We start from the raw sequence: 25,680 nt of genomic DNA, 5'->3' as shown, positions 1-25,680 counted from the left end.
CCATTGCCAATAAACAAGTGCCACTGTTGGCATAGGGCCACCAATGGAGATGACCATAGGCCAATGCTTCTTGTGCAATGAGGCACAGTTTTGAAATTGACTTGGCATACTCTTGATGATGATACCCCCACACAAATTGTGATGTAGCTGCTTTAAAAGTACAGGTTATGTGACTAAGTAAAGCTTTCTGCTTGTATGATCTGCTTGTGTAGGTATTCCAGCCAGACCTGAGGACTTCATGAGCACCAAGAAGTCACACGAGGTGGAGCTCATGTCCAGAATGGTGGTAACGCTGGCACTGAAATGCAATGTATCACAGGTAAACGTCACGTAGGGTCACACCATAGATATGTGGGGTTGTACATGGTGATATCTTTTGTGTTTGGAAGCCAGGTCGGCTGTTTTACCTGTAACAAAAGCTTGTCCTTTTGCACGCAACAAAATTTGGTCTTGCACTTCACAAAGGTATTTATAGGTGATATAGAGACTTGATATAATAATTGATATTCAAAGGGTACAGAATAAGCATTTGATATTGGCATGATGAGTAAAAGGAGGCTTAAATCAAATAAACCATGAGCAATATAAAAGTGGTATGTTTTAAACAATCGTGTCTCTGGCTTTCATTTTGATCATTCATGACCAATATGCCTTGGCAAATGAGAGTTTTTGCCTCAGTGTCTCTTTCCTGACAAAATTAATTTCAATTCACCATTATATTTATCGTGACATCGCTGGATGTCACCATGCTGTGGGTGCAGTACCGGCCCTAGAGGGGCAAGGCGTGCGCTGAATAATAGCGCTGGATGGCACCACACTTTAAGTGCAGTGCCGACCCTACAAGACAGGGTGTGTGGGTGCCGACCGAAGGATAGGGTTGTGTGAGGCCATGACACTCTGGTTGACCTGGGAGGACACGTGACTGGTTGAGTTTACAGGGGGTCCCCAAGAGGGGACTAGGGGGGTCACGTGATTGGGACCCAGATCCTTCCTGAGGATTCTGGAAGGTGGACATGGCCAAGGGCGGAGCTGGCCACGCCACAGAGACTATGAGCCGGGTCCCGAGAGGGACCAGGGTTGTTGTTCATCCTGTAAGAAACCCTTCATCTACGATGTCCGTTCAACGAGTTTCCAACACGTGGACCCGGGCCGAAGTCGTTGGTCCCGATCCGTAGTAGCAGTTACGTAGTAACTAGTGTAGTTAGCCGGGTGGTCACCACCTTAGGTTGTTATTTTGTTAAGGGGAAGTTACCCTGTGTGTTGGAACTGAATAAATGTGTTGCCTCCAAAGTCTACGTCTGCGACTCAGTTGAACCCATTACACATTCATTACGTGTACAAAGGACATTCAAAGGTGCGGGAGAATCACAGAAAGAGAAAAGTCTGCAGATTTTAACAGAAAGTCAACACTGATGCCAACTTACGCAGTGAGAGAGGAGGGGAGTGAATTCCAGGAAACTGGAGCAACAGAGAAGCGACATTCGCCTCAGAGGCCCACTTGAGGCAGATCGGAGGTTGTGAGATGGGACAAGCAATGATACGGCAAAAGCTAAATAGGCCAGTTGACCCAGAACGTGTGTTACGTAGTTGTCGCTGGATTCATTTTGTAATGACAAGGTGCCATTTGTTGAACCAGGAGGGGTAATCACGAGTATGGGTGCGTTATTTATTAACCAACTAGAAGAGGGGCGTAACTGGGTTAAAGGTAAAAGGCGGGGTCAGTCGGGAAGCTCCGGTAACCTGCTCGAAGGTTCTGGAAGGGGGCGTGGCCGGAGGAGGGGCCTGGCCACGCCAGGAAGTATATAAGGGGTACGTGACCGAGGGTTTGGGGCTGTTGTGGGGTCCCGGGTCTTGGCTGCTGTCGCTGTGTTCGCCGTCATCTCTCTTCATCGTCAGCCACGTGGCCGATCCTCTGCACGGCTCCCATCGTTGTCGTCGTTATGTTACTCAGCCAGCTATATAGTTAGATGCCGACGATGGGGCTGTGTAAATGGGTCGGCTATGCGTAGCCGTGTATATGTGTTTGTTGCCCAGTGATTGTGCCTGAAGTGTGAGAATAAATGTGTCTTGGAAGTCGCTCACTACAATTTGATCATATTTAAACCTGAAGAAAAGCTTAAACGTACACAATGAATCATGGCGAGCTGCATGATGGAAATTACCGTACAGAGAGAGAAAGACGAACACGTGGATCAGAGAACAAATACTTTTAATAAAAGATAGTGGGCTTGGCCAAGACGCATTGCAGATGGATGAGGATGGTGATTAAATGGCAGCCGTAGGATGTAAAATACCCCAGCGCTATGACCACCACATAAATGTCGCGAATGAGTTCCGCTTGTGTGCAGGAGTAAGATAAATTGTGGCATCGCGGGATCATGAGGGATGGCAATGGCTTGGAGAGACGCACATCCAGCAGCGGATTTATCATGGCTGATGATGATGATGATGAAACTCTTGGCAGTGCAGATAAGGAATGCCACCTAGCGTTGAGAAATGGACTACTGAAGGGGCCTCCGAAGTAGTTCTATGATTTACATTTTCTGGGGTCATCTGACACAAGGTGATTTACTGCTTTCTGTGAGTGTTTCAGATGGCATTGTCTCATGACATGGCACAAAATGAATTTCATTGGGTTAAAGATGGAAAAATGATTGGTCCTTCACATGCAGTAATGGTCACTGCAAATCTTAATGTTTTCAATTAAACAACACAACTGGGAAATGTTATTAGCTAGCAACAGGTACTATGCTTGTGTAGCTATCGATCATATTGATGTCACCTTGTTGAATCGACCCACTTTCTAGACAATTTTCTATCGAATGATCAACCACGACTTTTAAGGCTGTGTTAATTACTTTCTAATTACCAAGCTAAAGTGATGATTGCGTGTTATTTATGTACTCGACAAAAAAACAGTGTTCTGAGGTCACATTGCTCAAATGCTAAGGCTCCAATACGCTGATTTGGCATTCTGTTTATTGCCTTGACTCTTTGCGACAGGTGATAGACCTCGGCTCTGGAAAAGGATACCTAAGCTCCTATCTCTCCATGCAGTTTGGCCTGAGGGTGTTTGGCATCGATTCATCTGCTGTCAACACGAGGTGAGAACTGTCCGGTTATAACTACAGCACAAGGCATTTGAAAGTTGATTCAGCGTTACATTTGTGCATTGCTTTTCAATCAATCCGTCTACGTTTGACATCGCTAGAAGGGATGAGAATAAAAATATACAAATGCAGTGCCTGGAATGGTGGTCATGCTCTTGAATTTCAGCATAGCTTGCTCTTGCACAGCAAAACTGTCTCTCAAGACCCACATTGATCACATGGCCAATGAAATAAAAAACACATTATTGGATTCCTATACAAAAACAAAGGGTGTACCCCACCTCGACTCTGCCTGAATATAGTTAATGTCACCATCCTGCCCATATTTGGTTATTGTAACACCATCTACCACCGAGCTTCCGCGTCTACCTTAAAATGTCTCGTTCCGTTGTACGACTCCAGTCCACTCCGTTTTGCCCTTGACCTTCCCTATAGAGTCTTGAGATTCAATGAGACGTGTAATCTCCATATATATAAAAGGCAAAGTTGTGAATGTGTGTCTGGTCAAAATGTTTAGTGTACTTCCCGACATGCAGCAAACTGAAAATTTGCCATGTGGGTACTTTCCAGACTGTACACCATGCAAAAATTATAAAAATACACTTTTGGGGGGGGGGGGGGGGCTCAATAATGCATATAATTTATGCACGGCAAGTGAGCTGTTACGTGAAATCTATCACGTAATCCGTGCATGTGGAAGCGTAACGCATTGTAGTGTAGTGGTTAGCGCGCTCTGCTACGAACCCGGTGACCCGAGTTCGATTCCCGCTCATGGCCACCACCAATGACGATTATTTGAATTGGTCCTGGGCCTCCCCTAGGTCGACTCAGCCTCAAACGAGTAACTGCTGTGGTGTGTGAACATTGCCACTGGGGAGACAAAGGCGGCCGGGCGTGCTGCTGTCACTCACCCCCTTGTGTGCCGTACCGGCCTTCATAGGTGCTCGATAATAGCACTTTCCCCTACAGTCTGTTAAAGCTATATGGGGGATCTTTGTCTTTGGAGCGGTAGTATAGTGGTTCGCGCGCTGCGCTACGAACCCAGCGACCAGAGTTCGATTCCCGATCACGGCCAACCCCCGGTGACGATTATTTGAACCTGTCCTGGGCCTCTCCTAGGCCGATTCAGCCTCAAACGAGTAACTGGTGTGTGAACATCGCCACTGGGGAGACAAAGGCGGCCGGGCGTGGTGGATCCAAGTCCCGGGCGAAGCCGGGTAGTACAGCTAGTTTTTTATATATGCAATTATAAACTGATATGAAACTTGGCACAAGTGCCTAGTGATGTCACCCTCACCATGCATGTAAGGCTACGACTTTGATATTGCTGCTTGTTGCTGCCTGCTTGATGTTTTGGGTCTGTGCTCAGTAACTGTGTAAACAAACTCAACTGATTCATTGCGAAGTTGGCATCGAACAGCTTCTGCTGCCTGCCACACTGGGCTGGCCCTGCCATGTCTCGGTTGTATAATACATACACATACAGAAAACCCGCAAAGAGTATTGCAACACTGATTAACCGTTGTGAATGCTTTGGGATGATTTTTTCAGGGGGGCTGCAGAGCGGAACCGCAAACTGGGCAAGTTCTGGAAGGGTTATAACAAGCGGGCATCCAAACCGGAGGAAAAATCTGCAGCCTGCAGCCCAGGGCCCAATGACAAATCTAACACTTGCAAACAGCAGACTCGTGGAGCTGTGATCAAGCTTGAAACGGCCAACGACTTCAGTTCTTCATCGACCATTGAAGTATGCGTGTGTAAACAAGGGACATTTTGCAATGAAGGCACCGTTAATGGATGTAAAGAAACGTCCTCGGATGACCACACGCAAAGTTATGAAAATGGCTTGAGCTTAACAGAAAGTATGCAAAATAAGTCTGCTGGAACAAACGTTAAACCCGAAGAAGGGTTTGTAGCTTCGTCAGAATTAAATAATTTTTTTAACAATCGAGATGGTGTGGCCTTAAGCATTGGCACAGATGTCTCTCCCGAGGGGGACCTCCTCCTAAAGGAACTTACAAAAATTATGGAAGTGCAAGATCTCCGTCCGAAAGACCTGAGTGTGGAAGAGAGGGCAAGAAGGAAGCAAGTCAACCTCGAGGCCAAGTCGAGCAAGGAAGGAGGCGTTAACGCACAGACGCTCCTCACCTGCTGGATCACTCCTGACACGGAGATTGGGCAGCTCATTACAGGGATGGAGGTAACGTCTGTGTTTATAACTACAACGTGCTGCTGACTTGCATGGTCAGCACAGTCAGGAGCAGGTTCGTTTAAGAAAAAAACAAGAGTGAATTTTCTTTTTTACTGCCACTCAGAGGAAAGGAAGATCTTGACATTTCAGTAAAATTGCCTTGAGGATTATAGGGAGACAATCTTAAATTGAAGACGATGAATGGAGTTTGGTTTATGTTGCTGATATTTCACTTCATGTCATTGGAGGGTGGTGATTGTGGCTAGCATTGGTGTACATATCAGTTTCACTTTCATTCAAGCATTTAAAGGATGATAATTGACTTCATATTCTAGTCATTAGTGCTACTCCAAGCAGTGACATTTTTATTGTGGACTTCGGGATTCTTGGTTGGCTCAGAGCGTCGATTAGATGTGTCTCAACAGTGGCCAACCATAGTAAAAACAGATTCTCATGGTTGGTGAATTCAATTATCTCAGAATAGTTTCCAATGACCACACAAACACCCATTGTATGCAATGTACTTTAACTCTTAACGTATCCACACTTTATATGTATGTACGTTGAACTTATTTCACACCGTACATAGATAACTGCTAGTCGGAGGTTGTGGGGGAACAATTCTAAATAAATGAGTTTTCAAAAGGCCCTAGGTATGTCTCTGAATACACTAGCAACTCACGAACTTAGTGTAATGAGCAACATCTGGTTGGAGTAATAGAGCCTTACTCGGTTGACAACTTGAGAGGTCCTGTGGTGTCTCTTACTGGGCCATTCCCCAGCACATGCTTCTGTCTGGGGAGAGGTCCCTATGTTGATGTTTTCAAGGAGACGCTTATAAATAGTACTCTTATTCATCCCTCACTCTCTTCAATATCATTTACTCTCACTCTTCACAATGACCCTCTCTCTTGGAAGTTGCCTTTTAAGATTGCCGATTCTCTCACCGACCTGACTGATGCACATTCATTGTTGAGAAAGTAAAACATTGGTATAAAATTGTTGCATTAGATGGCAAGAAGATCTAGAAACCTCATGAGTTGTGGTTTGTAATTGTCGTACGTGTATAGTGTACTCGTGCATAATTGTACTGCATTTTTCACCAGTCTATGCGAAGCAACATTTTTTTGTCATTCATTTATTATTATCACCCAGAGGTAACCTTCCTTAAGTCGACGCAGCATAAAACATTCTTTCAAATTAAATGACAGTGGCATAGAGGAGGTACACTTTACCTCCTAATTGCTTGGGCTAAGACATATGAGCTAACTTGCTTACTGCGCAACACTGAGTGTCCTTCAGGTCTGTCTGCTGGAGGGTCGTCTCCCTTTATGCTTACATGGAATAAAAAATGCATGAAAAATAGCCCTACCACACGAGAAGTTTGGGCAATCAGCATTACACGTTAAAGAGGGGGGGGAGAGAAAATTGGCCGAAGTCCACCTATGCCTGGTCTGCTTGTGGTTGCAACCAAAATCGTCAGCAGGATTTAACAAAACAATATTTCTGACCTAAGTAATTCTCTGACATCTCTTCCCTGTGCGGTGTGGTGGTAAGCTATTTTGTACATTGTGGCTGCTGGTAGGCCTCTTCACTTCCCTGATGTGCATCATTAGAGCTGTTGTACATGAACAACTAAATGCAAGACTGTGATGATGACGATCACTAAAATTACCAAGATGTTACTTCTGAAATGCTTTCACGGCATCTGCGTTTCTTGGCCCATCCTTGTCTAACCTTTTTGGGACAAATAGGTACACAAGCAGATTTTTAAAATATACTTATGGACATGAATGAATAGGGTGCATGTTACAGTATTAAAACAAGATGTGACCCAAGAAACTAATAGCTCCTGTAGGATACGTAACGAGGCTGTGTGTCCCGGCATGTGTGACACCACGAGATTAAAGCTTATTAATTGAGAACAATTATTTTTTTTTATAATCACTGTCAGGGTCTTGTCCTATCGATGCCATATTGACACCGCCACAATGATGCATGGCCATGTATGGGAGTGATGTCACTCGAAGTTCTTGACCGTGATTTTAATGGCCGTTTTCTTTTTGAAGAAGGTTAAAGTTCACGTCGGAGGGCAGCTTGGGAAACGTCGCCTGGGTACCATTATTGCGAGATCTCTTTGCGTTTTGGGTTGCTTTATGATACCAGCAATCTCAGCAGTCACTTTAAGTGAGGGACTATAGTGTTCAAAGAGGCCACAGAAATGTTTTTTTTTATGGGGGGTTCTCAACTTGGCTACCATAAACCCCCAAGGGCCTGCAAAGTGGTAAAGTTTCACAGACAAAAGAGGGTCGTATGTAAATATGTTGAACTTCATTCGCACTATACGTAGCCAGCCATGCTAATCGGAGGTGCGGGGAAAGGACAGCAAGCTAAACATAAAATTAGTTCTAAAGAAATTAGTTTTCGATCTAGATTTAATAGTGCATATTAGTGGCTTCCTAATATCGAAAGGAACAGCGTTCCAATAGGCCGCAGAAGCGCATCTGAAAGTGTGTGATGCAGTGACCGTCTTTGTTCGATGGCCAGCCTGAAGCCACTGCGAGGATGAACAGATGTGATGGTATACGCTCCTTGACGAAATCGGCAAGATATTTTGGTTCATTTGTGGCAAGCACTTTATGTGTAATGAGTGTGACCTTAGAATGTATTCGTTTGGCAACTGTAAGGCAATGCAGCTCGGTGAGCACTGGACAGACATGGTCAGATCTTGCAGTACCTGTCACGATACGTGCCAGAGAATTGTGTACACGCTGCAGCTTTGTAATCTTTTTGGCAGACATCCTTTAGAGTAGTGAGTTGCATTATCGAGCCTTGTCCGTGACAAATCCACACGAGCAAGCACCCACTTGCACCAAACTGCTGATCTAGCTTAATATAATATAGCCATACATATTATACGGTCCTTTTTCTTAAAAAGCTTCAATAGGTCAGAAAACTTTTTCACAAAGTTCCTGAAATGGTACATTTTGCCAATCCCTATATAATGAGTGTTTGCATTTGAGAGTTAAACAGAACTTGAAAAAAAGCAATGCATATCAAATGATGAATCTCTAAAATCATGCATATACAAATCAGGAACCTGTTTGCTGTACTGCCATCACTTGGCCACCTTGCAGGCTAGGAGTTTGATATTTTAATTTCATTTTTTGGTGCAATTGTGAACAACAGCCATATCAGACATTAGTACATCTAATCGGCATGATCAGTGGTTCACTTCAACTCAAAGACACAGTCCTGCAAGGTGTGTGGTGAAGTTAGGAGATGTCCATGTGCCCGGCATTTGAAGGCCTGAAGACCAGAATCTGTGCTTTTTGCCGACAATGTGTTCAGGGAGGCAGTTCCATATCCGGACAGCAGAGTGAAGGGGCTTCTGCCGAGGGAGCATGATCTGGCAACTGATGACATCTGCATGTCTCCACCAATCTTAATCTTATTAGTCACAGGCCTGTGCCATGAGGGATGTACGATGGAGCCGGGATACTTCCGCTGTGATCTATCTTGAGCAGAGTTTTCTCGCTCTCGCATGTCGATATTTAGTGCTTTGGCATCTGATGTAACGGAATAACGACATGCCTCTCTTTAGGTGCAGCACTCTTACGTGAACCACTCGGTTTCCAGTAGTAGGTCTCAAATTTAACTGTTTAATTTCCCATGCAGAGAACCATCTCAGCTAGTTCCAGCTTCACTTGTGTTCTTTAGCGGCTGCTGGTATTTCCTCTGCACTATGTCTATTACTTGATCATTTGATGCAAAATCTGACAATTAATTAAATGTAAATAGGTCTTAGTGAACATTGCTATAAGTTACCATATTAGTGCATAATTGAAGTAGTAATTATAAATAATACTTTACAATTAAAACTACTATTAACAATACAAACCGAGAGTATGACTTGTAAGGTTCATAGGTAGGTTTTGTATTTTGTAAGTTGATTTGTGACAACTGATAAGCTACAATAATCCGTACCTGCTGCTTGTGTGGCTCCCAGGGCAGCAATACGCGCGCTATGCACCTCTATCTCTTCCGTATCGAAGTTTTTCCAGATGTCCCCCGAACACCTGATAGATTAAATCTAGATCTGAAGTTTTCGTGACTACAGGGATCCATACTCTTTGGTTCTTTCGGTAAAGTCACGTAGGTATAAAATAAATTAAATTATTTTATTTTATACTTAAATAAATACATTTATTTTAATTTTATTTTTATACCTACGTGACTTTACTGATAGATTAACTTCTCTTACCACAGCTCTTCCGAGCTGTTTTAGCCACGCATCAGTCTTTTTTGTTTTTGATTATTTAAACAGTGAGAACTATTGGCTGAGTGTGACAGCACTAAGCTCAGTATTGATTTTGCATCCATTATTTGTGCAAACATTGGTTGATTTGGTCAGGGAATGCATGCAAATTAAAAGCATATTTTTTTTATCTAAACTATTTTTATTTTACCAGCTAAGACCCACTGAGCTATTTAGTTCTTTTTCAGTAGCGACCTGGCCGCAAATGATAGCTCAAGGAAGTGGCTTATTACGTGGACATGTATAGCAGCCAAATACTCTTAAACGCATGTTTCTAAATGTGGAGGGAAAAACTGGAGGACCCAGAGAAAAATCCATGCAACCATGGGGAGAGCATACAAACTCCAAATATACAGCAAGCGTCAGGGTCGGGATCAAATCCACGACCTCCTGCATACCAGGCGAGGTAGTTAACATCTCGCCACTGTGACAAGATGTTAAGAAAAGCGTTTGAATTTGGACAGAGTACATTGCGAACAGGAATGGCAGCTGATTAACTTTTGACAAATGGCAGCCACAGAGGGAACTCGCCAGAGAAAATGACTACCGTGGAGGTAGAGCAATGAGATCAACTGATGTTCAGGAGATGATCGACAAGGAGCAGTAGCAATGTGTAGTGGTGAGGCCTTCATCCAGCAGTGAGTAGATAATGGCTGATCATGGAATTCAAAAGATCTTTCGCAAGCGTTATGTTGTCAAGAATGTTATCATCAACGGATGTGATAAATATGCAGGTGAATGTATAAACGTATGTTTTAAAAGCAAAACCCCACAGATTCCCACCGTTAAAAAGGGTCAAATTTAAGAGTCACTTTCACTGCTTTAGCCGCTTTGATTTTTGTTATTAGATTTCAGTTGACTTCATTGGGTCAGCATGTCGTATTTCCTCTCGTATTCCCAATCGTTATATTTAGACGATAGAAATTGATCGCCACGTTATAATGTACTCTGCATGGAAAGTCAAATTGTTTCCAAGCTCAGCTGTGAACGGCTTAGCTCCCCTCTCCAGCAGATGGAATTTGAACTCTCACAGCCTTACGATTATGAGTCATTCGCCCTTACCACGGTGCCAACCAAATCGTTTATTAGAGGACTATCAATAATACATTTGCACAGAATGATGTGCACATTCTGTGCAAATGTATCAATAATACATTTGCACAGAATGTGCAAAGAATGTGCAAATGTATCAATAATACATCTGCACAGAATGTGCACATCATTGCTTGAATAAATAATCGAGTTCTGGGCTCCCTTCACTTCTTCCCCAAGGGCTCGCCTTTTGTGCACCATTAGACTTCATGGCCAACTCTAGATTTGAAGCTTTCGTGACTGCAAGGAATCATATTCTTAGGTTTTTTCGGTAAAGTCACGTAGGTAAAACATCAAAATTAATGAAAATAAAATAAAATTAATTTTGATGTTTTACCTACGTGACTTTACCGAAAAAACCTAAGAATATGATTCATGGCCAACGACGATCCATCACAACGTTTAAGCATATACACGAAATTGTAAAAACAACACCTTTTAAATTAAACGTTCTAATATGTGCACGCGTGTAAAAAGGTGTGCTCTTTCACACCGTCAAGTACTGTCCACGAGTTGCTTAACTATAATTAGCTTTGTAGTGTGACAATTATTACAAGTCATTATTAGGTTTTCTCAGTTTCTAGGTTGTATCAAGTGTTTTTTTTTACATATAGGCTTTCGCCCGATGATGATAGATGTAATTACCAGTGAAACGTCGTATTCAAATTGTAAAAGTTGTGGATTTACTCTCCAACACACGGTGGGCTGAAGTAGTAACTAATTGGTGCGTTGTTTACGTGACAAACCTTACTCGCTGTGTCGGGTGGTGGAGGGCTATGACACATTCATACTTACATGATGTAACCCAAAAACCTTTATTATGAAGTGTTTTTGTTCTGGTAACACTTTATCAGGCTTTCTGCTACTTGTTTTCTTTTCAGTTTTCGTCTATTTTTAGAATCCATTTTTTTTCTCCTAAATTGGATCCGGAAAAGGAAGAAACTAACAGTTGAATGCATAAGAGAGCAGACACAGGGAAAGGCAAAAGAGTTGTAAGTGAGGCAACAAAACAGAGAGATAGCAATCGATGCATTAATGAGATGGAGACTGCACAGAGGCACAAGGTATATGCAACAGAAGTGTAGACAGAAAAGACAGCAGATACAGAGAAAGAATAAAAACGTGAGAGAAATATATATGGCATGCTCTTGTGTTTAGCTGCTGTTGGAAAAGTGTTTATCTGCTAATCTGGCTGTGGTAATGTGCAGAGAGGTATGTGGTTGTTAAGCCAAACTGTGCTGGGTTTGATACCCATCTGTATGCATTTTTCAAGTAGGTTTGGGTCACCAGAACCTGTACTGTTCGGCTGGCTGTCTTCAGTAAGAATCAGTTTAACACGTAGGCTTTCGCGACCAGTATTATTCATAATAAAGACTTTTGTGTTAGATCGCGTAAGTATAAATGTGTCGCAACCCTCCACCACCCGACACGGCCAATCGGTAAAAAATGTGTCACGTTAACAAAACGACAATTAGTTACTTCTTCAGCCCACCGGTGTGTTCGCAACCCTCCACCACCGTGTCGGGTGGTGGAGGGTTGCGACACGTTTATACTTACACGATCTAACCCAAAAGCCTTTATTATTCAGTCAGAATGCTTGTAGGCAGACTAAACATCAGCACTGTCATGAACGAGATCATACTTCATGAGTAGAAAGCATGATCTAGTTAATGTGAAGCATTAAGCACACGCATGGTTGAAACAAAATTACACCATATGGGCATTTTTTATATTAAACATATCAATTTTATATTAAACATATCAATAACTTGTTATATAATTACACATGTTTCGTATCGATCCTCACCAACTGCTTAACTTGCGGTGTGGAAACCATGTGCTTTAAGGTTGAATGTAATTGCCTAATTTGACCCTGAAATTCAGACTCAAATTCTAACCACTCTTGATACATTTGTTATTTCCAGTGCTCTATTAAATGTATGCTTTGCACGTGTGAATATGGTTGCTTACTATTCAACAAGTCAAAAACGTGTAAGTGATTTCTTGCTCATATGAGCATTGCGACGATTCCCATCTTCTGTTTACAGCCTTTAGCCAGTCGTAGACATTCCACATTCCTTTGGCAGAAGCCAGTCTATCCAGAGGACAACCACTGTGTACTTCCCCACAAGATGGTACTAGTTTTAATAACCCGGAAGGGTGATGGGCTGAGTCAACCCCCAACCAGGATCCGATTGCGAGCTTCTCGCTCAACCGTTGAGGCTCCTGTCCAGGGTTTATTAGAGTGCTCCGCTGTTGTGTTTCAACGATTGTAAATTGGCAAAATTCTAAACCCTGGGCCAGTGTTCTTCAAAACAAGGCCCGCCGGCCACTGGCGGCGCCTGGTGGCCTTTAGTGCAGCCCCTGACGTGCGGGCCCACCCGACAATACACAAATGTGAAAACACTCCTTGCTGGCGGTATGGCGGCCCACACACTGATGATGTCTCGGTGAAAGTGTCCCCCCCCCCCTTCAAATTTTGTGAAGAACACGGCGCCTGCGTTAATGCACCCTGCGTTAATCCAGCCCTCCGTGTCGCCTACGGAATGAGTATCTGATGGGAGGAAGGGGGAGGCTGTGCGTGACGAGTCGAACGTGTCTGCACCGCAGACGGGGCTGCTGGTGGGGCTGCACACGTGCGGGGACCTGGCGGCCACCACGTTGCGGCTGTTCTCCGGGAGAGCGGCGCTGCGCGGCGTGTGCAGCGTGGGCTGCTGCTACCACCTGCTGACCGAGCCACCTCAGCTGCACAGCTCCCCGGCAGCAGGTACGGCCGGGTCCCCCCCCCCCCCCCTTGGCATCTGTCTCACTTGTACGTGTGCACCAAGATTCCCGCGATGTTACCGTTTCGCGATGAGATGTAAATTTTTCACGATGTGGCAATCGTCACGATATCCTTTTTCCCCGTAACTTTATGAATTTTTTTTTCACGAATGTATCGGAGAGTTTTTATGCTTTGTTGTACTTCCAGAACAATTAAGTAGCTCAAGCAATGTCTTCATATATCTGTCTCTACACGTAATATTAAAGTCTTTCAAACACAACCCATCAGCCACACAGCGAGTGCATCATTTTATCAGGATTGATGCGGTACAAGCAAAAACCCTGGACTGGTTTCGACATAGAGTGTCTCATCAGCAGAGTCAGACTCGTTTGAATCGATGCTGGTAAATTTCCAGATGTTATAGACAATGACACTCTCCTTGGGATATTGGTTCTAGTTTGATCCAAGCTTGATTGCTGATGAGATTATAATGATTTTTTTTGTGTTCAATACAAATATTGTTTACTTAAAAGTCCTTCAGCTGCAGTTCACATAAGCCTGCCTACATGAGTGGCAATCCTTTCAGTACCATTTTGTATAATTTGCAGTTCTATAGCAGTGGCACGTGTATTGCAGCTCCAAGCATCACCACAAGATCACTGGGATGGAGAACATTTTAAAAGTAACATAAACTAGCTTCTTCGGAAAAATTAAGCCATCCTTCAGTGTTACCCTTGCGAGACAGAAATTAAGCAATTACTTGCTGTTCCGATTGCATTACTACCTAACATCGATATCGTGGTTCAGTATCATTTCTACAGCTAACTCAGAACTAACAAACGAAATGGGCACCGCTCCCCACTCTCATTTTACCACAGAGACACTTTGACTTGAAAAAATCGATGCACTCCATTACATTGGTGTGCTTGGTATGCAGAGACCAAAGCTTCAAAGTAACTTCATCACAGCATTAGATTTGTAAAGTATTTTTTGTTGCCATCTCATCCCAACATTGTATCCTTATTAATGTCTTGTTTCGTGCGATGCAGACGATGAATCGCAGGCATATGGGTTTCCCATGAGTGACCATCTCAAGTCGCTTCACTGCACAATTGGAAGGAACGCGCGCATGTCTGCCTGCCTGGTAAGGGAGGCACGGTGTTTATTGCATACAGTACGATGTGGGTTTACCCACACCCCTTAGGAGCAAAGTGCAATGTGTGCATATGGCTCAGGTAGTGTGCTTGTATCAGTAGTTACCATTCATCTCCCACCCCCCACCTGCGTAACATAAGCATGTGTTGCTTATACCCGAACTGGGCCGGTTATGAAGTTTGCTTATAACCAGCGTCCACTGTATTGTGATGTTGGATCTGAAGCATTCAATAACACCGCGTTCAGCGAGGTTTTCCTGTAGCACAGATGGCCAGGCCTTGTGTGGTTCATGGGTCAGTCCTATTGAGTAGGTGTCTAGCTGAGTTCACTATTCTCATTCTGGTCGGACAAAGGTGTGTCTTAAGTCACGTGTTTGTTTGCATTGTCCAGTTTGCATCAGATACTGATACAATAAACTTGTGCTCAGAATGTACATCAGCTCTACAACACTGACTGATGTTAACCAACCTACAACTCAACCCCTCAAATTCCAAGACCATGGTTCCTTGCAACTCGTCAGACGTTATAATGCCTGAACGTGCCAGTTTGCATCATCGTGGAGGGCAGTTCCTCATGTTTAGTTTAATTTTCTTAGTGTCATCCGTGCATCGATGTAACCTTTTTGCTAAATATAGCATATTATATGTCTTGGATTGATTCTTTGATTGGTTTAGATAAGGGTTGGTTATCTGGATGTACTGTATACATTTGAAAAGTAGCAAATTCAAATCCTGATTATTGCCAACCCAACCCCATCATCCCTGTCAGTGCAGTAAAATAAGTATCACTTTGTGTGATGTTAACTGTATTTGTCCTTTGAAGAGAGTGGCCCCCAACCGTACAAATGGTGGAATTTCCACCTCTGGCTTGTGGCTGTTAACGTAGTTAAGCACGCCCCCGCGCTCGTGTAGCGTGGAGATGATTCCACTTTTGTCTCATACGAATTGCAACCTCGCTCGAGAGTAGAACACAAACGTGTTTGTCCTAAACTGTGCACCAATGCGCAATAAGTGACAGCTATTTATAGGAAGAATGACGGCAACACTTCCATTGAACACTTTCTAGGTAAGTTTTATTTATGTCACGTGGTGTAATTAAAACAATTCTGCTGATTCAGAGGCTTGGCAGTAATTTCTGCCATTTTGTATGCGTTTGCCCTGCATATTATCACGCTGGTGCATTGGACACAATGCCACATGCGTCATACATGATGCCTGAGCGGCGCTGATATGGCTTCTGTAAATGCTGTGTAGCAGTTAATCAGGACACTGACTGCGCAAGGAGAGTTAGTGGAGGCAAAATATCCACAAAAGTGGATTGCCAAATCTAAATGTGTGCATGTGCCTCGAGATATATAACTATGCCTAACCCAATTACAGAGATGACCATTGTTACCCCTGTAGAATATAGGAACAAGTGCTATCATTGAGGTTATGTTAAAGCAGACACAAAACATAATGGGGTGGTATGACCAGCACCATGCTTGCTCTGGGGGATGGTGTGACCAGCACCACGTTTACAAAGAAGGTTCTTGTTTATAACATGGGGCAGTTTACCAGCATTGAATCGAGAAAGCCTGACTCAGCTGACGAGACGCTTGTGTGTCAAAACCGATCCAGAGCTTGCGTGTAGTGAATCAATACTGTTGGTGCTATGCAATGGATAGACAAAGGCAGCAGATGTGCATCGCTTAATTATCAGGTACTCATTTTGTTCCGAATTAAACGAGGTCAATCTAAGGATGACATCCAGATGCTATTCCTTGCCGATGTTGTGCCTAAACAAAAGTTGACTCGGGTCCTCGGGACTGTAGGGTAGCGGGCTGACCACCAGAAAGTGATCTTCCAGAGCTACTAAATGAATTCTGCTATACCGATTGCATGTACACGAAGGGTGACCTGAAAGCACTCACAAATGAATGGTATTATTTGTGTTTGTTCACACGTCACCACATTGGTAAATGAGGTCATTTTCACAGATAAACACGATGAATAGGATCTGCCTCTACATAGAATCGGATAACACAGCGATCACTGTATTCGTATCTTCATTTCAACTGCAATTGTCTCGAACGTTTCCGGTTTCCATGGTCATCATTGCGAATGTTGTGGTTTTGTTTTCAGGCACCCGAACGAGTTACTTCTGGAAAGGGGGTACGATTTCATGTCTTTCTATTTGAGCTTTTATGAATACTGAATTAAGTAGAGGTTACGTTTCGTATAACACTAGGATGCATAAATGACCACATGCGTCAAAGCTAGCCGACTGCTAATTGTGGTAATTGTCTAAACACTGGTATGGGAAAGCACTCACCCCCATGTGCTCAAGGGAACGCTGATTCAATTTCGCTCTTTGGTTGTTCCCCAACCGTGGTTGTTATAACCACGGTTGGGGAACAACTCAGCACATCACTCCTCCAAGGTCAATGAAATGAGTTTAACTTTGTGGGTAGTTTACAGTGATTGTCTTATGGAGAGAATGAATCATATTATATGAATGTGAGGATTTCACCACTGACACATGGCTACCAACAGAAATGAGAGCCACCCCATGTGCATTTGAATGTGGGAGCATTTTGACTTGTCTTTTGACAGGAACCGAATGACAGAGTGTAACAATGCAAAGTGACAGTGGCATCTTCCCCAACATCATTTGATCCAGTTGAGTTTTATTTATGGGAGTATCTACAAAGGCCGTATTTTTGTAATTCATTCAAACATTCTAATTATGAGTTAGGATACATTTCTAGTGATCATCATTCATGCTTTCCATTCAGTGGTTTGATGTATAGAATAGTGTATAATTGGTAGGGCATATAAAATAGATGCAATGCACATGAGATTGTACAATCCAAAGTGACAGTGCAACATGTAAATAATCTGCGGCAAACATTCACGTCAGCATTATTGGATGTGACAGTTGCGTTGAGTGTAACTTTATCACCTCTTAAATTGAATGTAAAATGATAGATGATAGTTTACAGCAATCTTGTCAGGGGAAAATTAAATGGATCCAACTTTGCAAATTTCAAATTAACATCGCGATAGGAGAGAATACAGACCATCAGATAATTATTGAAGATGCAAATGCACATTTGATCGCAGTGTCACTATGTACTGCTGAATCCAACATTCAGGTTATGTTGAATCTGCACATTAGTCTTTCATTGCACACAGCAAAATGACTCCAGCAGTTAATGCTTTGAAACCTGTTGTTAAATTCCTTTACGTGACCAATACGTGATTGTAACTGGCTTTGAAAGCAGCTGTCAGCACACCTAAGTGTTTGATTATAAAATCCGGATGAAGCTATGTGGGCAACTTATGCACTTTAACTACTTTTGCTAGACCACGTTAAGATGTTTGCAATTAATAATGTGCATGTTATTAGCAAACTATAATGGACAATAAAACCCTACATTTTGCTATTTTGTCCAGCTTTTTACAGAATGTAATTCAGTATTTCTTTTAATAACATGTGTTCAGTTCCATTTTATTTGGTGACGTGGGTGAGTAAGATTTAGCGAAAGGCTGCTTTGCAAGAGAGACCTGCGGAGTACTGTATTAGAGATAGCACGGCGTAAGCATACAGAACCACAGTGATTCAAAATACCAAACAACAATAATTAGTCATGATAAAGTTTTTTCATTTAGGTTAGAGCGCGTAAATATAAAAAAAAACTTTTATATGAATAATATTGGTTGTGAAAGCCTACATGTTAAACAATAATAAAACAAATACAGAACAACAATAAAAAAAATTAACACAAGGGAGGTGCTTCAACATTCAAAGGTATACAATTGAGGGCATCACTTTACAGGACATGAGGAACAGCAATGAAAAACATCTAAGAATAAAAATATTGAGTTAGGCAGAGCATGCGAAGCACGTGCGCGTAAGTGGGTATACTAAATAAAGTAAGAAGCGTTAATAGTCTGAGGGGCGCACTTATTCTTTTCGGCAGTAAATTGCTCGATTGTGTTAAAATAACATACAGCAATTGCAGTCTCAAGAAGTTAACAGTATATGATAAAAGAGGAAAAGACGAATACAGTTTTGTGTTGTGCGTTATTGTTAAACTAATTTATTGTTCCTTTTTTGGCAGTTGCTCACTGAGTCACTGTTCTATCGAGCAGTGCTGCAGGTGCTCGTTGAAGACCATTATGGGAGCCTCAGCAGGTAGAATTATCACTGCTCACAACAGTGCGTGCTCAGCTCCCACGACCAAACTACAAGACGGTCAACACATCGCGCGCTTTCAATTGCACTTCTTCGGCCGTTTGGAACGCTCTTTCTTCCGATATTAGGAAGTCTATATTTAAACTCATTTCTCTTGGTCTGTTTGTTGTTTTTCGTTTATTGTCTTTCCCCTGTACCTCCGATTAGCATGGTTGGCTACGAACGGTGTGAAAGAAGTTCACCATACATACATCGTGATTTGCTAAGAAAGCACGAGTTGAAAATGTGGTTAGGTGGTTTATAGGGATAATTCCAATGTCAGAGTATGTAGCTGGCACTTTTGAGATCCTGGCCTTGAACAGACATAGTATATTAAATATATGTGACGCACTTTTAGTGGTTTGAACATATACAATTTATGTGCATCCACCAAAATTGGTTTACGTTTATGAACATCCTAGCCATGGCTTATTGGTACACTTACTGATGTTTTATGTTCTTTACACGTGTTGTTAGGAGTACATTTTTGAGAAATTGGATGAAAGGTTCAAACGTGTTTGTCATCACTGATCCCTCTAGCACCAAGCGTGTGGGCAAGACGTACGCAAAGTCCACCTCATTCCTGGACTACACCAGAAAGGCGCTGCAGAAGTTGGAATTGGATGACTCAAAGGTTGGTCAATGTGCATCACTCACATTTAAGAATCGGTGCGGATTTAATGGTTAGCACACTTGCACTGGACATTCCATATCCCCAGTACGGCGGTTGAAAGTGTGGGCAAGCTTTTTAAATCCACCCACCTCTGTTCTCCCAGCAGTACACGTGGTTACACCAGTTGCTTGGCAGGCCGTGTGTAATGGGGTAAAGTGTGGGTACTCCCATCTCTTTCAATATGTCTGCTCAGTGTGGAAGAGGTGGACAAATACCATCTAGGTTTTTCTAGAGCAATGGTTCTCAAACTTTTTCTGTTACTGTACCCCTATTTGAAATTTGTTTCAACCAAATATACCCCCTTGCCTGACCCAACATGGTTCTGAGCAATCAATGTATTAATAACGAACATCAATATTTTAACCAATTGCCAATTTTGTGAAGTATCCTAACAAGCAAGCAAATTAAAAAAAGTTAACGGACGCTCTGCCACGCGTAATGTAATTTGTTCGCGCTCGCTGGTTACTTTTGGAAACCATATTGTTTATGATCAATGATTTTAGAAAGGTATTTTATATAGTTATCGGTTACCATGTGGATTTCAACTTTATTGTAGTTATTTTATATTGACAGATCCATATCATATTCATACTCTATTCACCAATGTCTCGTGTATGATATTTATTTCACACATTCATAAATCAACTCGTGTACAAACCTGGGACATTTCCACGTGTACCCCCAGGGGTTCGTTGACCTCGGTTTGAGAACCACTGCTCTTGAGCTTCCTCTAGTGGTGGCACTTTGGCCAGCAGTGGCATGAGCAAGTAAGTGCAGGGGGCTACACCTTGCCTCGATATGATAAGCATCTGAAAGAATTGTCCTCAGAAATGTTCTACTTATGCCATATAACAGCTCGTGCACTGCCTTTCTCAAAGGTATTCCTAAGTCTGAAATGTGTCAATCATGTGTGTGTGTGTGCTTGTCTTGCTTTGTACAATATAACAATGTGACTTTGCCTGTTATCATATTCTCAGTTGAGTGATGCTGACATTCAAGATTACTACAGCAAATTCCTCCCTCGCTTGCCAGAGATGGAGGCCTTTAACATGGTAGGGTGACGCACCCTGTTTGTCAGGCCACAATTCACAGTTTAAATTTCGATTTAAAGCTTCCATTACTGCAGGGATTCATATTCTTGGTTCTTTCGGTAAAGTCACGTAAAAGGGAAATAATAAAATAATAAAAATATAAAACAATTGTTTTATTTTGATTATTTTATTAATGAAACTAAAACAATTGTTTTATTTTTATTTTATAAAAATGTGTTTTATTTGTATTATTTTATTATTTCCCTTCTACGTGACTTTACCAAAAGAACCAAGAATATACTTCAGAGTTTGGTCACATTCGTAAAACACGTGGACTTGGAACTGCTTCTTCCTGTACAATTGTGCACTGATTTACGTGCATTTTTTCTCTCTCCTCTGTGAACAGCTCAAGGTGATTCTTGCTCCTTGCATTGAGGGCATCATCCTAATGGACAGACTGTGCTTTCTCTTGGAACAGGTACAGGACTGAACCAAAAGTAAAGTTAGTTTGGGTTAATAACAGCATTCATTGGAAAGCAATCACTACCGTTTATTTTCATTTGCATTTGTTAAACCATAACCACAATATTCTGTTTTCTAAACGCCTTGGCCACTCTACATTGTATGAACGTGCACCTAGCCTGGCACAGGCAGAGTATTTACAACTACCATCTCGTGCTAAAAGGTGGTTATCAATATATATGTCTTCTTGGTGGTGGTAAAGGCTATGACCTAATTGCTCAGAATGTGCCCGACCTCACCAGACCTTGGAGGCTAAGCAGGTTTGAGCCTGGATAGTGCTTGGAAGGGTAAACATAGAGCACAACAGTGAGGTAGTAGGTGTTGTGGGCAGTACGGCTACTCCTCCCCCCACCTTCACCAACCGGCACTAACCATGGTGAAGTACGGTCAAATAACCCTCACTGCCTGAACAGATTGGTGGAGGTTCTTGTCCAGATGTGACATGACAAATGGGCTGTAAATGGTGTACATGGTGCTAAGACTATACTACTATTTACAGCACAAGTGCCATGGATTCAATGCGTACCGTTAACAATTACATATCTGTCTTGCACAGTCCTCGACGAGGTTTACTAAGCCTCACATTGGTATCTGAAGCAGTTATATCAACACCTGCACTGGGGATTTAATGGCTACATGTTGTCTTCTGCAGCAGCTGCATACCTTAAGAGCACCTGCCCCATCATTCTAAAAGTCAGCCGCATGTGTATTGTGTGTGTTACGTGGCTAACTGGAACAGTGGGCTAATAATGCCCTTGTCAGGGCATTAGACCACAGACATATTTGGCTTGGATTCATTTCAGCCACCTACGATTTCGACCAGAAGCATGCTGGTATTTTCAGCCCTGTCGGCAAGTGCACAAATGTGTGAATGTTTTGTCTCGTTCAGTTATAACAGCTGTAATTTGCAAACATTATGCATACTCTGCCCATCAGGAGCAGAGAAAGGACCCAGATTCGTGTTGCAGAGCATCATGGTTCAATTCTAGTGGCCACCCTGGTTATTACTGCAGGTGTTAACCATTACAAATAATTTTCGATTTAAAGCTTTCGTGACTGCAGGGATTCATCTTCTTGGTTCTTTCGGTAAAGTCACGTAGAAGGGAAGTAATAAAATAATAAAAATAAAACATAATAAAATCAAATAATTCTCACGACGTTTCGGCTACAACGCAAGCAGCCGTCTTCAGGTGAAGAATGAGACACTGCCAAGCTAGGAGCTTATATATAAGCTGAGTTGGAGGTGGAAGAAGAAGAGAGCCTTAACAAAATAATGTGCATATCAAGAGGAATTTAGCATATTCATGGAAAATGCGTAGGAGGTGGGCGGGGGGGTTTCAAAGTCATATTATGCCCATGCATTATGCAGGATCAGCAGCACCAAAGGGAGGGGGGTACCATTAACAAAGGGAGGGCATGTTAATAGTATGTAGAAGCAATGAAACATGTGAATGGGAAAACGGTGGCAGGAGATCCGCAGTGCAGCAAATAATGCATTCCCTGTGGAGAACACAAGATACACAGTTAATGCCAGTGAGTGGACTGCGGTTTGAAAGTCACCATAAACGTGAACAACAATCAGTTAAGATCCGAAGTGGTTTATTACGTCCTTCCAATGATTGCTGAGCCAGAATCCATCTTCTCGGTTGAAATTGTCTCTGTGTTTGTATATGTGGATCGCCTCATGAACGAATCTCTCATGGTAGCCAGATGGCTTGCAGAAAACCTCTGTCTTGGAGAAGTCAATGTCATGTGAACCCACTGAATTGTAACAGTGATCTGCCACGGCTGAGGTGTTTGTCCTACCGTGTTTCAGGTCAGCTTTATGTTCACGGATGCGGTCCGAGACATTGACTTCTCCAAGACAGAGGTTCTCTGCAAGCCATCTGGCTACCATGAGAGATTCGTTCATGAGGCGATCCACATATACAAACACAGAGACAATTTCAACCGAGAAGATGGATTCTGGCTCAGCAATCATTGGAAGGACGTAATAAACCACTTCGGATCTTAACTGATTGTTGTTCACGTTTATGGTGACTTTCAAACTGCAGTCCACTCACTGGCATTAACTGTGTATCTTGTGTTCTCCACAGGAAATGCATTATTTGCTCTGCTGCGGATCTCCTGCCACCGTTTTCCCATTCACATGTTTCATTGCTTCTACATACTATTAACATGCCCTCCCTTTGTTAATGGTACCCCCCTCCCTTTGGTGCTGCTGATCCTGCATAATGCATGGGCATAATATGACTTTGAAACCCCCCCGCCCACCTCCTACGCATTTCCCATGAATATGCTAAATTCCTCTTGATATGCACATTATTTTGTTAAGGCTCTCTTCTTCTTCCACCTCCAACTCAGCTTATATATAAGCTCCTAGCTTGGCAGTGTCTCATTCTTCACCTGAAGACGGCTGCTTGCGTTGTAGCCGAAAAGTCGTGAGAATTATTTGATTTTATTATGTTTTATTTTTATTATTTTATTACTTCCCTTCTACGTGACTTTACCGAAAGAACCAAGAAGACATTACAAATAAGCCGTCTGCTTCACAGTGAATGTTACAGTTCCCGTTACAAGTGTGGTAATAATGATAGCATTATTCATATTTTTTTGTGGTAATAAAATAAGCACCACCTTGTGTAATATCAATTGTAGGTTGCCAATTGATAAACCAGCCTGCCATAGGAATGTGGTATGTCCACCTTTCAGGCCTGTTAATGGAGATGAGCACTGCTCCATGCTTTTTGAGCCTCGGAGATTAATTGACTTTTGAACTTTTGTGCAATATTGTTGACATGCAACCAGCCACTCTAGAAAAACTTGAATGCACCGTTCAGTGGTGAAGAATGACACGTGAAGCAGTCGGCAGGAGGAAATTCAAACAGCCACATACATTGCGAAAAACATAAATAGACAACTTACCGAAGAGCAAATGAATAACATTAAGAAGCTGACGCTATATTTATATCTGTGCAGCTTTGTTATATGTTGCCATGAGCTGTTGCGATACGAGAAAAGTGCAATGTGTACGTGGAATACTTTTTTATCTGCTCGTGCGTTTGCAGGATTGTGTAAGCCAAGCAGCCCTGGTGCAGATGTTCCATCCGCTGACATCACCTCGCTGCTATGCACTCGTCGCTACCAGGCGGTGATATGACCTGTCCTTGGATTGATGGCAGTGGGCCGACCAATGCCCTCACAGCAATATTTATAGTGAATGCATCAGCATATCGTAATGGACAAGCTACAACCTTGTTTTTATACGTATTTATTTTATACACTTTTGTCTGGAACAAGTGCTTTTACTCATGAATTACCGCAGTGAAACGAATGTAATTGCTGTGTATAATGACCATCTTGTATGTTTATTTGTACAATTCTAAAGTTGTATGGTATTGCTTCGGAATGATTATTTTTAACATTTGAGGCACCAGGCTTGATGGAAGAAACCTATGTAAAGTATTTTATAACAATATTGTAAAATAAATATTTTATATCTATAGCTGCGTCTAAAGATGTTATATTGTGTACATGTTTTGCACTCGTACAACATACTACGTGGTTTAGTACGTGTAGGCTAAGGGAAGTATATAGGGGCAATTGCTCAACATTTAGCCCAGAAAACAGCAGCACTGGGGAGACAAAGGCGGCCAAACATGGTGTTGGTCACCCACCCCATCAAATATAAATTGGCTCTTGCCTTGTGGTGGTTACTGTGGCATGCACTGTCAATTAAAATATTCACACTTACAAACCAAAGTTTTGGTTCTAGATTTGAAGCTTTCGTGACTGCAAGGATTCATACTCTTTGTTTTTTTGGGCAAAGTCACATAGGTAAAAATAAAATAAATGGAAACAACTAAATTAAATCACGACGTTTCGGGCGCAACACAAGCGTCCGTCATCAGGTGGCGGACGCTTGTGTTGCGCTCGAAACGTGATTTAATTTTGTTGTTTTCATTTTTTTTACCTACGTGACTTTACCGAAAAAAACTGAGTATAAAAAGTTCTGGTACCCACTATTGGTCAGCAGGTGTCACCAAAGATCTGCAGTCTGGTTTGTTTTGACACTAAACAGTGTTGACTGACTTTTCACACAAATATTATTTCACAACCACGAGGTTATACGCGTGGTTATTTGAATCATGTTTACTGAACATTTCTTTTTTTGCTTTGCTTTGTACAGAACATTTCACCCCATAGTGTCAGTGTAATTTCAGTGATGTAAAAATGTGATTCAGTTTATGTGTCCATGCATTACATTCATGACAGAATATTAAGTCCATCTATCGTACCTGCAACTGTGTGAAGATTTCACATTGTTCCAGTTGCCTTTATCACTAATTCATACGAGTGATTGCTTTATTAAAGTATTCCTAATCTCTTAAATCAATCATGGTGTGAGAACAATTTGTAATTGTACTTCTAATATAGGATAGTTTTGGTTGCATGCTGGTTTTCAAAATTGTTAATTTATTGCACTGGCAAAAACTTCTCTTGCTCTTGCGATCAGTGTAAAAGGATGTTAACATCCACTGCAAATAACAAGACCTCTTGGTCATTACATAGAATACACGGGGCACTTTGTTTTATGTATTTTTGT

General features: G+C 42.2%; 1 protein-coding gene across 2 annotated transcripts in view; it reads left to right on the top strand.

The window, feature by feature from the left end:
* METTL25 (methyltransferase like 25) overlaps positions 1-24,941 on the top strand; it is a 35,465-nt gene extending 10,524 nt beyond the window's left edge. For both annotated transcript variants that reach the window (XM_078858888.1, XM_078858887.1), the window contains 11 exons: positions 213-319; positions 3,004-3,104; positions 4,662-5,310; positions 13,322-13,478; positions 14,525-14,619; positions 16,754-16,783; positions 18,736-18,809; positions 19,389-19,482; positions 20,499-20,573; positions 20,959-21,030; positions 24,143-24,941. In XM_078858888.1, the coding sequence (XP_078715014.1) occupies positions 213-319; positions 3,004-3,104; positions 4,662-5,310; positions 13,322-13,478; positions 14,525-14,619; positions 16,754-16,783; positions 18,736-18,809; positions 19,389-19,482; positions 20,499-20,573; positions 20,959-21,030; positions 24,143-24,229 (1,541 nt within the window). In that variant the 3' untranslated portion in view covers positions 24,230-24,941. The remainder of the gene's footprint in view (positions 1-212; positions 320-3,003; positions 3,105-4,661; positions 5,311-13,321; positions 13,479-14,524; positions 14,620-16,753; positions 16,784-18,735; positions 18,810-19,388; positions 19,483-20,498; positions 20,574-20,958; positions 21,031-24,142) is intronic.
* Positions 24,942-25,680: the final 739 nt, after the last annotated feature.

This window comes from Lampetra fluviatilis, chromosome 8 (genome assembly GCF_964198595.1).
Source record: "Lampetra fluviatilis chromosome 8, kcLamFluv1.1, whole genome shotgun sequence".
In the NCBI taxonomy this organism is placed as follows: Eukaryota; Metazoa; Chordata; class Hyperoartia; order Petromyzontiformes; family Petromyzontidae; genus Lampetra; species Lampetra fluviatilis.
The sequence above is the reverse complement of the archived record's forward strand: the minus strand, read 5'-3'. Positions and strand labels throughout refer to the sequence as shown.